Raw genomic sequence first — 17,759 nt, 5'->3', positions numbered from 1 at the left:
TTCACCCAGCAGCAGCTTCCGTCTAAGTGCCCAAGGAGCCTGTGAGGGATTCTGGAACTTCATGGGCGGGAAGTAGCGGAGCCTTCCGGCAGCCGTAGCCCCTCAGGCCCCGCCCTTTGGCCCGCGCTCTCTTTACTGCGCATGTCAGGTGTGTGTGTTCCCCTCCCCCCCGTCAGCAACGGGCCGAGAGGCGGCGGCGGCGGCGGCGAAGGGGGCGGAGAGGGAGGAGCGCGGCGGGACGGGGCCTATACCGCGCGTACTTTGGGCCGTGGGATTCTCTCCGCGCCGGCGGTAGTAGCAGCTGCCGCTGCAGCCATAGCAGCAGGTTTGTGGCGGGGGGGAAGGGGGAGGCAGGACGCGGGGTCGCTAGCCCTTTGAAGCACTAGAGGTAACTGTGGGGCCTAGCGAAGGCTGAGGAACCCCGGCCTCGCTTAACAAAGAGTCGGCGGAGCCTCTGGGGCCGGGGAGGGATGGGAGTGCAGTCTGAGGCCTCGAGGGAGCCTTCGGAGCTGCGTCGCCCTCCCACGGCTCCCGCTGCTAGCAACTCATGCCGAGGCCCAGTTGGCGGCTTTCCGGAGGCGGCGCCTGCCAGGTTAGGGAAGGGATTTGCAGGGTGCTGGGCTCCGAGGCCGAGAGCCACCGGGAGGATTCTGACTCAGGTAGGCAGGGAGATAAAAGTCCTGGAGTAGGTGTTCCCGGTAGCAAAAGTTGACAAAACAAGAAGATTGTAAAGACAGTGATCTTTGTGAAACCTTGGGTAGATCAGGGGTTAGCATCACCATTGTCACAAACTTTTTGCGGCCTGCTTGAAAGCTTATGTTAGCAAATAATTTGTGGATTGCAAGCACGCACACCAAAAATATAGGGAAAAACATTAATGAGAGTTTGGGGGGGCACTATAGATTCCTTATCCTGTGAGCATTTCCTTCTTTGGGCCTCAGTCTTTTAGTTTGCCTTTTAATTTTCTGTGGCTTCCCTGTATGTTGTTTCGTAAATGATTTTTGTATATTTGCACAGCCACATATACACGCACGAGTTCCTACGGGGCAAAGAACTGTATATTAATTCATTTAAACTTTTTAAGAGTTCCGCCCAGTTCTGGCAGGTAGAAAGTGAGCGGTGTTTAGAATAAAAATTTGTCTTTAAACTTTCATCGGTGAAAAAGTATTTTTCTGTACCCAGAAGGAAGATTATGTAGCATAATATAATTCATTCATTCAAGGAATATTTCTACTGATGCCTACTGTGTGCCTGTTCCCTGGGGTTGTTTTAGATATTGAGAGGTCTGTGACCTCTGTCCTCATGAAATTTTCTTGTGGGGAGGGAGACAGATATATATTCTGATGTACGTTAGAAGATAATCAGTGCCTCAGGGGAAAAATAAAGCCGAAAAACGGGATGGGAAGGTGGTTTCAATTTGCAATAAAGTAGTGAGGGAAGTCCTTTCAGACAAGTTGATATTTAAACAGGAGGAGATGAGGGAGTGAGCTGTTGAAGTATCTGGGGAAAGGAACATTCCAGTGGAAGGAATGGCAAGAATAAAGGCCTTGAAGAGAATAAAGCTGGCCTATTAGAGGAACAGTGAGAAGACTGATGGGCTTGAAGTACTGAGCAAAGGAGGGAGTAATAGGAGATAAGTTCAAGAAAGATGGCTGGGGGAGGACCAAGACATTTTAGGCTGTTATGAGGATTTCACCTTTACTCTGCATAAGATGGGAATCATCCCCCAGCAGAGAACATAAAATTTGACTTGCATTGTAATAATGTAACATAATTCGAGGAGGAGGGCAGTTCTCCAGAAATGTGTTCTATCATAAGGATAGTCATAGTATTTAGTTTTATTAAATAACAAAGAAAGGGATGTTTTTAAAAATAGCTAATCCAGCAATTACTTATATTTGGTTTTAGAAGAATGTGATGAAATTCTTGTTTTTTATACAGATTTTCATTAAAGTACAATTTGTATACAGTGTGAGATTTCTCAAAGCAGATCATTAGGTAAAGTAGATGCTCATCAGGTGCCACTACTCCCCAGATTTTCCTCCAAAAACTCTAGTAATAAAGTAACAATTTTTATAATCAGTTGTTGTTTTTAGTGTACTACTTTCTTTATTGTACTAGGGATGGAATCCCCAGGGGTGCTGTACCATTGAGATCCACCCTCAGCCTCTTTATTTGGAGATAGTCTCTGAAAGTTGCTGAGATTGATCTAAAATCAACGTGTGATCCACCTGCCTCAGTTTCTCAAGTTGCTGGGATTACAGGAGTGTGCCACCGCACCTGGCTCCTTAATCTACTGCAATTAAAGTCATTTAGTCCATATCTTATTTTCACCAAAACAAACTCTAAACCAGATTTCATCCTTACGCTGTACTCTTTGGTACTTCCATCATTTCTCTTTAGAATGTCTCTTTCTCAGCACATCTCTATCCTGCTTACAGACCTAACCTAGGTTCTAGATCTCTTAAGAAGCTTACCCCAACTTGTCAATTTCTTGCAATCTCTGTTATCTTCAGTGTCATAAGGTATTCCAATGTGAGTCTGAGTTGAAAGATACCTGATATTATCAATTTACCAATGGACAGATTGATTTCTGGAGAAATGATGATGATAAACATAATGTCTACCAATATGCTTTGAAGACTTTCTATATATCAGGCTTTGTCAAGTGTATTTTTGTGTATGAACTCAGTTTTTCACTCCAACCCTTGACGTAGGTGATATTCTTACCATTTTACAGATAGAGAAACTAAGACCCAGAGAAGCTAAATAACTTTCTTGAGATTTGGTATCAAGTTAGTGGCAAAACTATAGTGTGAACATAGCCTGTGTTACTTTGCTGTTCTGTTGATTTCCTACTAAAGTATAGCATTTTAGAGCCTAGAAATATACCAAACAGGACTTTATGCTATTTTTATTTTTTCTCTTCATTGAGTAAGCATGAATAATTATTGAGTAATACTCTGGAAAACATACTATAAAACATTTTAAAGTATATAACTCTGCCATGCATGGTGGCATACACCTGTAATCCCAGAAGCTCCGGAGGCTGAGGCAGGAGGATCATAAGTTCAAAGCCAGCCTCAGCAACTAGGAGGCTCTAAGCATCTCAGTGAGACCCTGTCTCTAAATAAAATACAAAATAGGGCTGGGGGTGTGGCTCAGTGGTTGAGTGCCCCTGATTCAATTCCCAGTACAAAAAAAAAAAAGTACATAACTGTTTCTTCAACCATGATGCCTGTAATGTAGAATTCAAGAAATAAAACAAGAACATAGTTCTTGTATAACTTGATTAATTAAAATTAAATGTCAGGTTTGTTTGTTTTTTAAATCAGTTCCAAGTTTCAAACTTGGGATTCTCTTTCCTTGACCTCCCTAGTCGCTGGGATTAAAGGTGTGCACCACTGTGACTGGCAAATGTCAGATGTTTTAAGACCAGACGGGGAGTTTGATGGAAGAGATACTACTTCTCTAGGAAATTATATCCATGTCATTGCTCTAGGAGTTGGTATTTTATATGGTTTTTAAAGGATACCAAGGGTAAGTAGATATAGTGAGAGATTTAGAAGGGAGAGGATCCAAATAGCAGGAAAAGCATTCATCAGAGTTTCTGGTTTTCTTGGGAAACTGAGTGCATGTGGGAAATCCTGGTTAATATGAATGGTAAAGTAGTTTGCTTATTCCAGCCTGATTGAAAAACTGTAGAGAGGTACTGAATTATAAGAAGTAACAGAATCAGGAATATGTGTTTGGAGGACCTGAGGCCAGGATCTGGAAAAACCTGGAGGAATAGGGTTTTCACTGAGCATATCAGTGCTCATCTCTCTGATATGAGTAGTTCCACTATCCCCACAAAATGCTATTCTGCCAAATGAAGTAGATATTTGGGATGCCTCCAGAACTGCAGTATCTTGGATGGGCAGAAGGTAGGGTAAAGCATAGATCTTTTTTTTGTTTATGGCTGTAGATGCCTTTTAACACTGTTCTTGGCCTTCAAAGCTTTGGCTGTAGTTTGGCTTTGAAAGGGGCAGGAGCTTCCTTCTTTGCCTTCAGAGTTACTTTGATGAAAAGCCATTCCCCCGCCCCACATTGATTAAACTGAGGAGTGCTCTACCCTGAACTACATCCCCACCCCCCACCTATTTTGCTTTTTCATTTTGAGACAGGGTCTCAGTTACCAAAGCTAGCATCTAACTTGCTGTCTGTCCTCTTCCTCTCAAGTAGCCGAGATTACAGGCAGGTGCCACCATGCCTCATATATTTTCTCTTTCTTTGATAGTAACCATTATAATTGGGTGTGGGGTACTATCTCATTCTGGTTTTGATTTGCATTTCCCTATAACCGAGTGATGTTGAGCATCCATCTGTTCCTGGTCTTATTGGCTATTTTCATATCTTCTTGGGAGAAATGTCTATTCAAGTTCTTTACTCCTTTTTAAATTGGATTGTTTTTGTTGAATTTATTGTTTTTAATGAAATCTTTGAAGTTTACTTAGGTGTAGGAAGAAAAAACATTGAATATATACCTGGAAGCTACAGGATATTTCCATGTTTACCTTCTCTGTCATCAATCTGATAAGTGTTTACAGAGGTAGAGGTGAGATTTTTAGATATATTTGTTGAGTTGTCCATCTTGGTGGGAAGGATGATATACCAAGCATATTGTTAACCTGAGAGAAGACTGGGGCCAGGGGTATGTACCAAAAAGGGAGCTTTGAACAGACCCACATGTAGTGGGACTATAGTTTAACATTTTAATGTTTTTTTATTTTATTTTAGCAGGTATCTCTTAATATGAAAATTAATTTTTATAGCAGAGGAGTATCATCTTTTTTCTTTATTTCTCTTTTTTTTGTAACTTCATATGACCACTTAGAAATTAGAGTGGTAGCTGGTCACCATGATGCATGCCTGTAATCCCAGTGACTGGAGGCTGAGGCAGGAGGATCATAAATTCAAGGCCAGCTGCAGAAATTTAGTGAGGACCTAAGCAGCTTAATGCGGCTGTCTCAATAAGGGTGTGGGAGTGGAGATGTCACTCAGTGGCAAAGTACTCCTGGGTTCAGTCCTTAGTATCCCCACAGCATTCCCCCACCAAAAAAAGAAATTAGAGTGGTTATCTTCTTCTCTTAACTGTAATTCCCCAAAGCTGTGTCTCTGTCAAGGTTCTGTAGCTATATACATGGCTTTATAGTAGGGAAAAAAATTGTTAAAGAGAGCAAGAAATTAATGATGTGTTGGATGTTCTGGTTTAGCTTAATCAGGAAGGACAGCTAGATAACAAGATTTAGAAGACATTGGATTTCACGAATTCTAGGATGAATTTTGGAGAGCTTGGGTGCACATTTATTTATTCATTTATTTGCAGTACTGAGGATTGAACCCAGTAGCACTTTACCACTGAGCTGCATCCCAGCCCTTTTATTCTTTATTTTGAAACAGAGTCTCACTGAGTTGCTTAGGGCCTCACTCAGTTAGTTAGGCTGTCCTCAAACTTGTGTTTCTCTGTCGTCTGCCTCCTGAGTTACTGGGATTACAGGTGTGCACCACTGTGCCCAGATTTGTACTTTACATTTTTTCCATCTTGTGGTACAATCCTAGTGCAACTTCTCATCAAAATGAACTTTCCTAATTGAAAATGACCCTTCAGCTACCATTAAATTTATCAACCTCACTTAAATGAAAAAGAATTGGTGGTTGTCATCATAAACAAAAATAAGAAGTACTGTAGCGTTGTCTACATTGCTTCTTACAACACAAACTTTGAAAGACCTAGTGATGCTTTATAGAAAAGTTTAGTTGGTCTTGAAGAGGCACATGGTGGGCTGGGATTGTGGCTCAGCGGTAGAACATTCGCCTAGCACAGGCGGGACCCGGTTCCATCCTCAGCACCACATAAAAATAAAGGCATTGTGTTGTGTCCATCTACACCTAAAAAATAAATATTTTAAAAAAAGGTACATGGTTTTTTTGTTTTATTTTGTTTTTATTTTTTTTTTTTTAATTTTTTTTTTTTAATTTTTTAATCTTTAGTTCTCGGCAGACACAACATCTTTGTTGGTATGTGGTGCTGAGGATCGAACCCGGACCGCACGCATGTCAGGCGAGCGCACTACCGCTTGAGCCACATCCCCAGCCCAGTTTTTTTTGTTTTAAAGAAGTGATTTATTTTCTACATATATATATGTAAAAATTTTAGTTGTAGGTAACACAATGTATTTGTTTATTTTTTTTTTGTGGTGCTAAGGATTGAACCCAGTGTCTCACACATGCTAGGCAAGCACTCTACCACTGAGCTACAGCCCCACCTCTTGTTTGTTTTTTAACATTCTGGAAGTTTTGCTACTACCACTCTTTCTGTTGCAGAGATGGCACCTGTGATTATTGGGATAGACTAGAATGTTGTTCAAACTAAAAGCCAGAGCCAAAATTTAACTGCACGGTAACAGTACACTTTTCCTCACCCAGCCTTTTGTTTCCTAAATATGCAATTTTATATCATGCATTAGAGTACATAAACTTGTTCTAATGATTTACGTCTAATTTTATAATATGGAAAAAAATTAAGGAAGGATATGACCTGGGAAAGAGAAAAGGGTGCCCAAGAACCCTTATTGCAGTGAAAATAGACACATTTGTACCCCAACTATATAATAAGAAGATAATCCATTTGATTCCAGAAACACTGCTCAAACTTTTCTTCATTGATGAGAAAGATCCTCCTTTGGCGTTAACTGGGATGAGAGTATCAGTTTGTTTCGAAAGAAAAGTTGAGTACAACAGAAAATAGTTTTAACTTTGGTCCACATGCCAGTTAGCTTCTTCTTTTTTAAATTATTTATTTATTCTAATTGATTTGTTAACCTGTTAGCTTAAGGATAGTCATACTTCTCATAATCATTTCAAAAACACGTGAGCTGGGCACAGTGGCACACCCCTGTAATCCCAACTGCTCAGGAGGCTGAGGCAGGAGGATGGTTAGTTCAAAGCCAGCCTCAGCAATTTAGAGAGGCCCTAAGCAACTCGGTGAGACCCTCTCTTTAAATAAAATTACAAAAAAGGACTGGGGATGTGGCTCAGTGGTTAAGTTCCCTTGGGTTCAACACCCACACCCACCCACCCCCCCAAAAAAAAATCCCAACATGTAAATATAGAAATGTATTTCCATGTGTAATCAACATAGCTGTTCTGTCCTCATCCTCTGCCTTTTCCGCTTAGGAACCCACTGTCAGTTTGCTTTTTAAACCCTCAGCACCTCATGATTTTTCTGGCACCTTCAGCAGCATCTGCTTGGTTAGGCTCTCTCTTGGCTCTATAAGAACCTCAGCAATTTCTTTGTTATCTTTGTCTACTGTCTCTCATTCAGTCTTTTAAAACGTGTGCCCTTTTTGCTTAAAATCAATGATTATTTATAGTTGACAATGTATTTTTGTATGGTATGCTGTTCATCTTGCCCTGTGTGTTTTTCCAAACATGTATCCTGCAACTTTTCCAGATATCCTACTAACCTGTAGCTTCAGTGAACTTTGGGTACTACTTGCAGTAATTTCAATTTAAAATGCCTCCTCTGCTGCCTCTTTGCTTTTAATACCTCTTTAAGCTTCAAAATTTAATATGTCATCTCTAGGAAAACTTATGTGACATCAGTTTTCCTCATCCTAATTCAAAGAACCCTTTCCTAGACCACCAATGAGTGGACATTGTATAATACATCTGTTAGAAGGCATCATATTTTATATATGGGGGTTTTTGTTGTAGTTTTGGTGGTGCCAGAAATCAAACCCAAGGCTTCAAGTGCTAAGCATATGCTCTACCACCGATCTACGTACCAAGCCTATCATGTTCTTGGTGTTTTCATTTTTTGTGTTTAGTGGTCCTAGGGATTGGACTCAGGGTCTACTAGGGAAATGCTCTACCACTGAGCAATTGTTGGGTTTTGGCTGGCCAAAACTACTACGGAGGCATCTCCTAGAGAATAGCCAGATGTATGTTTAATATGCAAATGCCCAGTGCCTAACTACTTGTTTTCTTACCAAACTTGCAGTAAACTGTTGAAACTTTCCTTGCTAGGAGATCTTTTATGTGATTTATTTATTTTGGCAGCGGGAGTTGGGGGGACAGTCACGGGAAGTTCTAGGGATTGAACCCGGGGATGCTTTAACACGGAGTTATATTCATAGTATTTTTTATTTTTTACTTACTTTATTTATTGAGACAATAAATTGCTGAAGCTGGCCTTGAACTTTTGATCCTGTAGCCTCAGACTTCCTAGCAACTGGGATTATAGGCATGTGCCATGTGATTTTTAAAATCCACCTGAGGACTGGGGTTGTGGCTCAGCAGTAGAGCACTCGCCTAGCATGTACGAGGTCCTGGGTTCCATCCTTAGTACCACATAAAAAAAATAATAATAATAATAAATAAAGGTATTGTGTCTGACTACAACTAAAAAATAAATATTTTAAAAAAATTCACATGGAGCTGGGGTTGTGGCTCAGTGGTAGAGCACTTGTCTAGCAGGTGTGAGGCACTGGGTTCGATTCTCAGCACCACATATAAATGAGTGAAACAAAATAAAGGTCCATCAACATCTAAAAAAATATTTAAAAGAATTTTTTAAAAATCCACCTGAATCTCAATGTCATGTTACCATTCTTCCTTTGCCTACTTTCTGGTTTCTACTGTACATATATGTACATTGTATACACTAGGGAAAATGAAGTAAAAATTTAGGGTCCATCATTTTTGTTTATTTAGAACAATTTTGTAAGCATAGGGATACAGATTAGATTAAAAACATTAAATACTAAGATTTTCTTGCTTGTAAATAGTCTTAATAAATTTCATTTCAGTAAGTTACATTGATTCCCTGGTTGAAGTAATCCCTTATGAGACTCAAGTTCAAGTAAACACTAAGTACCTACTTTTAGCTATATTTACTGTGTTGGAAAGTCTAAAATGAGGAAAGATAGTCCCTGTCTAGAGCTTAGTTGTGGTCTAAGAGTAGAAATTGACATAGTTTAACTTTAATTTCATACTAAGCTGACTAAATGCTATATATTTCAAATAAAACCTATAAGATGGATATATGTGAGGGGCATAGAACCAGAAAGGTACAGAATATTTTATTCCTGGTCCCTTCAGCAATATTACTGTAAAATGTGGTTTTTGGAACTTTTTCCATCTCAACTTCAAAGCCATTTTAGTCTAAGGGTAAATATCAAAACAAAAAAAAAGTGAAGTCAAGTAACTGGTATTAACGTTTTGATATAGACTTCCAACTATCTGTTTGTAATGTGTTTTTTGTTGTTGTTGTAGGTGGACACAATATCTTTATTTATTTATTTATTTTTATGTGGTGCTGAGTATTGAACCCAGTGCTTCACATGTGCTAGGCAAGTGCTCTACCACTGAGCTACAACCCCAGCCCCTATAATGTGCTTTTTACATAAATTGAATCATACCACCCACCATGTTTTACTCAGTGTGTAACGGACATTTCCATAAATATAAGTAGTAATTAGAACTTCTTTTTACTAAGCAATTACGTTTTAAAATTTGATATTAAGGAAATAATTAAGGGTATACACCAAGATAGAGCTATAATATGTTTTATAATAAAATAGTGAAGAAATATTGACATTGCAAGGTATTACAGTATATCAGGTGAAGAAATCAATAAAATACTCAATATAGATTCAGTTTTGTCTTTAAATTTTGTGTATGTATATGTACACATGTAGATATAAAAAAACTACGTATGTAGGAGAGGGAATTTCTGGCAGTTTTATTTATTTATTTATTTGCTTTCTGAGTTGTTTTTCTCTGCCCCCCCTCCCCGCCCCAATATGAATCTGCACTGGGTAAGCATTCAATCATTGAATCACACCTCAACTCTTTAAAAAATTTTTTTATTCTGAAACAGTTTCACTAAGGTACCCAAGCCATCCTTAAACTTGTGATCCTTCTGCCTCAGCCTCTTAGGTACCTGGGGTTTCAGGTGTGTGCCACCGTGCTCAGCTCCAGCTTTCTGAGTTTTCTGCTTTTCTATGAAATTTGAATAAATTATGTCATTGAAAAATTTTTTTTTGGATTAAGCGGGGAAAGGCTTTTTGGAGCCAAGACTAGTAAGATTGAGATTATAAAATGATTTTAATACTAAGGAAATTTCTTTGTAATCCTTAACCATATGCTAACTGAATACTTAAGGGAATTTGTCAGTGAATTATGGTTTCTTCCTGGATAGTGTTCTTTCTAATAGGGAGTTGTCCAATAAATATATGGTTAATACGTACCCCTCAGAGATACATTCGTAGATGTTAACTATAAATTCTTGATTATGTCTTTTTTTTTTTTTTTAAACAGTCTCACTGTTGCCCAGGGTGATCTCCAACACCTGAGCACTAGTGATGCTCCTATCTTAGCCTCCTAAGTAGCTGAGGCTGTCAATGCCTATCTCCATTCCTGGCTCTGATCTTATCTTTTAAGTTTCAATTCTTTGGTTCTTCCAGATGTCATTATCAGAGGATAATTTTTGGTTTGGCGACAGTGTTGCCGATAGTGTCTCAGTCTTTGTTATTGTAAGCATTATATTATAATGTGTGGGGGCAGGTGTTGGCTTTTGGTTTTTAAAGTGTTTTTTCTCCAGGTGACTAACTTCTGTGAGGATAAAGATTAAGAGATTATGTTTTTTAATCTTGATATTTTTAATTATTAATCTAATACCCAGCCCATAATAAGAGTCCCCAAAATATTTTATAAATATTTTTGGCAACTTAAATGTTGATTAGCAACGAAATCCATTTGAAGAGGGAGGTACTGCATTCCTATTTGAAATCCCAATAAAATGAATAATTCCTTAGTATTTTAGGAAATAATCATTTGGTTGAGGTTATTATATCTATCTGAAGTGCAGTGTTATAGGTTTGAGGGACAGAGTTTAAAATTATGGATAGCTGTTTATAAAGTTAATTTTATATTTGTGCATCTTATTCCTAACAGATTATTAGCACCATGAACTGGAATAAAGGTGGCCCGGGCACTAAGCGGGGATTTGGTTTTGGAGGTTTTGCCATCAGTGCTGGGAAGAAGGAGGAACCTAAACTCCCACAACAGTCTCATAGTGCCTTTGGGGCAACTAGCTCATCTTCTGGATTTGGGAAGTCAGCTCCACCACAGCTTCCTTCCTTCTACAAAATTGGATCTAAGCGAGCCAACTTTGATGAAGAAAATGCGTAAGTGGTAATTCTTGGTGTTGAAAGTTTGGGCTTTAAGTTTCTATTCCATTAGCAGAAATTAAGGCAAAGAAACTTTGTTTCCCAAGTAATAATGACTTCCTAAATTGGTTATCTCACTGAATTGTATTGTTCCTAGTATGTAAATTGTTAAATCTACTTATTTGTAAGGAATATAATGTTTATACCTTTGTTTCATGAATAATGATTTCTCCCTGGCTAGCATTCTAGTGGGCAGTTACACAATAAATGCATGGTTTCAGGGTGGGAAACCATTGAAGCTTAAGTATGATTGAAGGGTTTTATATAATTTGAGTTTTGGTGGTCTTTACTGCACCCTTTTATTAATACCATATAAATCGTTTTGTGAAAACACGATTGTCAGATCTGGTAGAAATGTTATCTTAACATCTAAGTCCTCAAAATCATTACATTGTATCATCTTACAGTGATAGAAAAAATCTACTCAGATTTTCCCTACAGTTTTTTTGTTTTGGGGTACTGGGGATTGAACTCAGGGGCACTGGACCACTGAATCACATCCCCTTTGAATTTTAGAGACAGGGTCTCGCTGAGTTGCTCAGTGCCTCGCTGTTGCTGGCTTTGAACTCATGATCCTCCTGCCTCAGCCTCCCAAGCTCATCGTGTCTGGTTCCCCACAGTTCTTAGGAAACATATTTATCAATTATAATTTTTACCTTGCTTGTCTAATAAAATGTTGTAAAAAGCTGGAATTTAAGTGTTTGAGCTCTAATTCCTAAGGATAATTTTTCCTGAATTTGAAGAAATTTTCTTTTATTTTTTTACATTTGAAAATGTTTATTAATCATTGATGCATTGATGACAGGTGTAGAGTAAAATGAAAAAAAATTTCTTAATTACTATTATTTCCATCCTGGTTCTGATGCTGCTTGAGTTTGTTTTGTTTTGCTGTACTGGGAATTAAACCCAGGGCCTTGCACATGCTAGGCAAAATGTTTTTCAGCTGAGCTACCTCTTCAGCCATTTTTGTTTATTTTGAGATTGGGTCTCTAAGTTTCCCATGCTGGCCTCATACTTGAGATCCACCTGCCTCAGCCTCCCATGTAGTGCTGGGATTACTGGCATACCTCACTGTTCCCAGCCATAAGTTTTTTTTTAATAATTAGGATTATACTCTAAAATAAGGATAAATAGTATGTTGAATGCATGAACCAGTAACATTTTATCATTATTAAGTTTTACTTGCTATACATAATTGCATGTGCCATACTCTTGTATTATTGGTAGCACAGTAGGTTTGTTTATAGTAGCATTAGCACATGACCACAGACATGTGAGTAATGTATTGTGTTACAGTATCTGTAGGCATTAGGGAAATTTTCAATTCTTTTATAATTTTATGGAACCACCACTATATATATGTGATCTGTTGCTGACCTAAATGTTGTTGTGAAATGTATGACTATTAATTAGTATGTACATAATTACTACATTAGTGTACATATATGTGTATATATGTATGTATAGCATAAGTTGTTGGAGTTTTTTAAAATAATTTCTATGAAAACTTGAAATGCTTTAAATTTTTAAGTTGTAGATGTTTGAACTAATATTTAATTTTTTTTTTTTAATTTTGAGGTAATGTCTAAATGATGTTTTATTTTAATTTATCGAGATCTATACTGACATCCTTTTCTGGAATGTTTGTTGTAGAAAGAGTGATGGTTTCTCCAGGCTTTGAAGATGTCCTTGCTCAACACTTTCAAGTAGTGTGGTGAATGATTGTGGACTGAGCAATTTTTTGTTACCGGCGATTGAACTCAGGGCTACTTAACTGCTGAGCCACATCCCCAGCTCTATTTTGTATTTTATTTAGAGACAGGGTCTCACTGAGTTGCTTAGTGCCTTGCTTTTTCTGAGGCTGGCTTTCAACTCACAATCCTCCTGCCTCAGCCTTCTGAGCCACTTCTGTTGGTTCTCGAAAAATAGTCCAGAACTTCTAAAGAAAATCCTTAGACTTTTGAAAATATTTTTAAGTTTTTAAGGATTATAAAGAATATGTTGTTTTTAATATTTCAATCAAAAGGTTTATTTTTTCCTTTTTAGCACATACTCTTTAATATTTAACCAATCTTATTCCAATGTAAAATATTTAATTTATATTGGAAATTCATTTCTTTTAACAGAATTGGGGATGTGATTTGAACAGACACTCTTGAAATGGAGTATCTGCCATGACTGTTTTCTTGTAATATTATTAGAATTTTTGCACGTACTTAGTAATACTTAACTAAGTTTTTAAGTCTTAAAGCCATGAAGAGTCGCTTAATTTGACCTGAATGGAATTTTTTGTTGTTGTTTTCAGACTGGATTTTGATAAGTTGTTGGTCTTGCTGAGCTGTTGAGGTTGGCTTCAAACTTAAAATCCTCCTATCTCAGCCTCCTAAATTGCCAGAATTACAGACATGCAACACTACACCTAGCTAGAAAAAAAATTTTTAATAGTAAGATAGATCATAGTACCCCAACACACAAAGGTTGTATAAAAAGATGTGCCATAATAAAAATTTCCATTAAATGTCAGATTCACTGAACCCAGACTAAATAGTCACTTTACCACTCTACATTTTAATTTTCAGCTATTTTGAAGATGAGGAAGAAGACTCTAGCAATGTTGACTTACCTTACATTCCTGCTGAAAACTCACCTACCCGCCAGCAATTTCATTCCAAGCCAGCAGATTCTGACAGTGATGATGATCCCTTGGAAGCATTTATGGCTGAAGTGGAGGCAAGTATCAGTTTATGTCTTCATTAAAATATGTAACAATTAGCTAGGCATTATGAAACTTACCTGTAATCCCAGCTCTTCAGGAGGCTGAGGCAGGAAGATACAATTTTGAGGCTAGCCTGGACAACTTAACAAGACTATGTCTCAAAAAAGTAATAAAAATTGGGAGCCAGGCACAGTGGCCAGTGTTTGCAATCCCAGCAATTCAGGAAGGCAAAGCAGGAGGATTATAAGTTCAAGCCTTGCCCGGGCAACTTTAGTGAGACCTGGTCTCAAAGATTTGGTGTATAGCTGAGTGCTAGAGCAACCCTGTACCACTAAAAAACAAAAACGAATTAAAAATTAATCAGAATTAGTTGACAATTATTAATAATTTTAGTTATTATTTTTTTAACCTTTTTTTTTAATTAGTTATTGATGGAACTTTATGAATTTATGTGTTTATATGTGGTGCTGAGAATCGAACCCAGTGCCTCACACATGCTAGGCAAGCACTCTACCACTGAGCCACAACCCCAGCCCCAAATTTTAGTTATTATTAACAGTAATTAAAAACTAGTTAACAAGGGCTGGGGTTGAGCGCTTGCTCAGTGGTGGATTGCTTGCCTTGCATGTATGAAGCACTGGGTTTGATTCTCAGCACTGCATAAATATATGAAAAGAATAAAGGTCCATCGACAACTAAAAAATATTTTTAAAAAAGAAAAGAAATAGTTAACAAACCCTGTTCATATTTTGGATTCTGCTTGTTTTATTTGTTTAATTATACTCTCAACTTCTCTTACCCCATAATATTTTTTAGTTGTAGATGGACACAATACCTTCATTTTATTTATTTATTTATTTTTAAATTTGACTATTTTAGGTGTTTGTTTAAGAATCTTAACTCATCTTTCTATTCTTCCAATCTTATTCTTTTTTTAATTAAATTATTTTTCTGTTATGACAGCAGAATGAAATTTTTTTTTTTTAATATTTATTTATTTTTTGGCGGACACAACATCTTTGTTTGTTTGTGGTGCTGAGGATCGAACCCGGGCCGCACGCATGCCAGGCGAGCGCGCTACCGCTTGAGCCACATCCCCAGCCCCGAAATTCATTTCATATTACACACATAGAACATAATTTTTCAAGTCACTGATTGTACACAAAGTATTTTCGCAGCATTCGTGTACTCATTCATGTACTTAGGGTAATGATGTTTAAGTCATTCCACCATCATTCCTACCCCTTTGCCCCCTCCTATCCCCCTCCCTCCCCTTTGTCCTATCTAAAGTTTCTCCATTTCTCCCATGCCCCCTGCCCATCACCAATATGAGTCAGTCATTTTTTAAAATATAGTTTTTTAGTTATATGTGAACACAATATCTTTATTTCATTTTTTTTTTTTTTTTAATGTGGTCTGAGGATTGAACCCAGTGCCTCACATGTGAGGGGCAAGCGCTCTACCAGTGAGCCACAACCCCAGCTATCACTTATTTATTTATTTAGAGAATTTTTTAATATTTATTTTTTAATTTTCGGCAGACACAACATCTTTGTTTGTATGTGGTGCTGAGGATCAAACCCGGGCTGCACGCATGCCAGGCGAGTGTGCTACCTCTTGAGCCACATCCCCAGCTCCATTTTATTTATTTTTATTTAGTGCTGAGGATTGAACCTAGTGCTCCAATACTGAGCCACAACCCTAGCCCTGTGTAATCATAGTGTTATTCAATCTAACACTTATTAAGTACATATTTATGTAAGGTAATTAAACTTCCAGCTTAAATTACAAATTTTGTAGTTTTAAATGTTACTTCTTATTAACATTAGTATTAGTATTTATAACCTTCCCATAGGAATTAAAACTTATGACCACTCCCATCTGGAAATTCTTCTCACTAGGTTTTTATGATTTTTGCATTTTTTCCCATCTCTGTGGCTTGCTTGCTTTCTTTCTATTTAGTTGCTTATTTATTTTTTTATTATGGAAAATTTCAGACATATACCATTAGAATAATAAAATGAACTTTTCAAATTTGTCAATTAACTTTTAACCAGTCTTCTGTGATCAAACTCCTCCCTCATGTCATGGTGGTGCACATCTGTAGTTCTAGTGACTCAGGAGGCTTAGCCAGGAGGATTGCAAGTTTGAGGTCAGCCTCAGCAACTTAGCAAGGACCTAAGCAATTTAATAAGAACCTATCTGAAAATAAAGGATTAGGGATGTGGCTCAGTGATTATGTGCCCATGGGTTCAATCTCCAGTACACAAAACCCTTCCTCCTCAAAAACCTGTTTTGGGTAGTTTTAAAGTAAATTCAAGACACATAATTTCATCTGTCAGTATTTCTGTATGTATAAAATGACTTTTAAACATAACCACTATATCATTGTTATACCTAAACAAAATCCTTAAATATATATCTATGATCTTTCTTCTTATGATCCTCTCTCAGTTCCTCAAATATAGAGGCCCTTTAGTGTTCTCTACATGAATTTACTGTTTCTCTCCTTTTTTTTTTTTTATTTTTTTTTTTTGCTTTCATTACTGGGGATTCAACTCTCGGCCTCATGCATTCTCACCAAGCACTCTACACACTACCTTACTCTTTATACATTTGTTAGTTACCTTATCCACTTATAAAACTTAACTTCTGTGTGCATAATTCACGTCTTTAGTCCTATGCTTTTTTTTTTTTTTTTTTTTTTTTTCAGTTTTAACCCTACTTTTCTGGAAGCATATTGACCATTTTTACCTGGGCATGTCCCAGTGCCACCTTAAATCCAGTTCATTATCTTTTCCTCTTTTACTAGTTCACTGTCTTGTCTTATTCCTATTACTAGCACCAATACTCATACAATATAAAACCTTGTTTTAGCATCTTTCTTTCACTTGCCCCCACCCACTTTTTTTTAAAAGCAGATTTTCAAGCATATATATTTCTTGTGTGGGGGTGTATTGGTACCCAGGGGCACTTAACTGAGCTACAACCCCATCTCCTGATCTTTTATTTTGAGTTGCTAGGGCCTTGCTAAATTGCTAAGGTTAACCTCACACTTGATATCCTCCTGCCTCAACCTTCCAGGTTGCTGGGATTATAGGTGTGCGCCACTGAGCTCAGCTTCAAACATATTCTTACTCTAAACTTACTATAGGACATAGAAAAAAAAGTATATGTAATTTTTAACATCAGACAGCTGAACCCTATGATAGTACTTACTCATTTGTGTATGTGTATGATGCTGGGGATTGAGTCCAGCAACTCATGCATGCTAGGCCAAGCCCTAATATAATTTATATAGCCTGCCTTGCATCATACTGACAATATTTGGATAGCAGGAACTCAAATCTAATTTTTCTTGCTTTAGTAGTCCAAGAGCATAACTTTTTCCAGTATATAACACTGCCCTTCTTCATTCACTAAGTGGGTTGATCTTCACAGTATCCCTTGCATCTTTTCATTCCTTTCTGTTTTCACCATTATTTATTCTACTCTATACTCTATTTAACTATTGTCTGATTTAAATATTTTCTCTCCTTCAGACTCTCCCCTCTCCTGTTTATGTGGTCTATAGCTACAGGTTGATGAGACCAAATCACATTTCTTATTAATTCCTTTTATTTAAAATCTCTCCTTCGTTGCTTATGAAATAACATTTTCCCAGATTCCTAATTTGTCTTCAGTCAGAATTCATCTCTCCTCTAAGAAAAGAGGGAACAGATACAATATGGATGTGTTTTAGTTTGACCTAGATGTTGTTTGTAAAA

The 17,759-nt window shown here is 37.5% G+C and overlaps 1 protein-coding gene across 2 annotated transcripts in view; it reads left to right on the top strand.

The window, feature by feature from the left end:
- The first annotated feature begins 13 nt into the window (after positions 1-13).
- The window catches only part of Ddx42 (DEAD-box helicase 42), a 43,847-nt gene continuing 26,101 nt past the window's right edge, over positions 14-17,759 (top strand). The window contains exons 1-3 of one of the 2 annotated variants that reach the window (XM_021728407.3): positions 14-148; positions 11,002-11,234; positions 13,856-14,006. In XM_021728407.3, the coding sequence (XP_021584082.1) occupies positions 11,014-11,234; positions 13,856-14,006 (372 nt within the window). In that variant the 5' untranslated portion in view covers positions 14-148; positions 11,002-11,013. The other variant, XM_005328202.4, reaches the window with a different exon arrangement.

This window comes from Ictidomys tridecemlineatus, chromosome 3 (genome assembly GCF_052094955.1).
Source record: "Ictidomys tridecemlineatus isolate mIctTri1 chromosome 3, mIctTri1.hap1, whole genome shotgun sequence".
Lineage (NCBI taxonomy): Eukaryota > Metazoa > Chordata > Mammalia > Rodentia > Sciuridae > Ictidomys > Ictidomys tridecemlineatus.
This window is presented reverse-complemented; position numbering and strand designations above follow the sequence as displayed.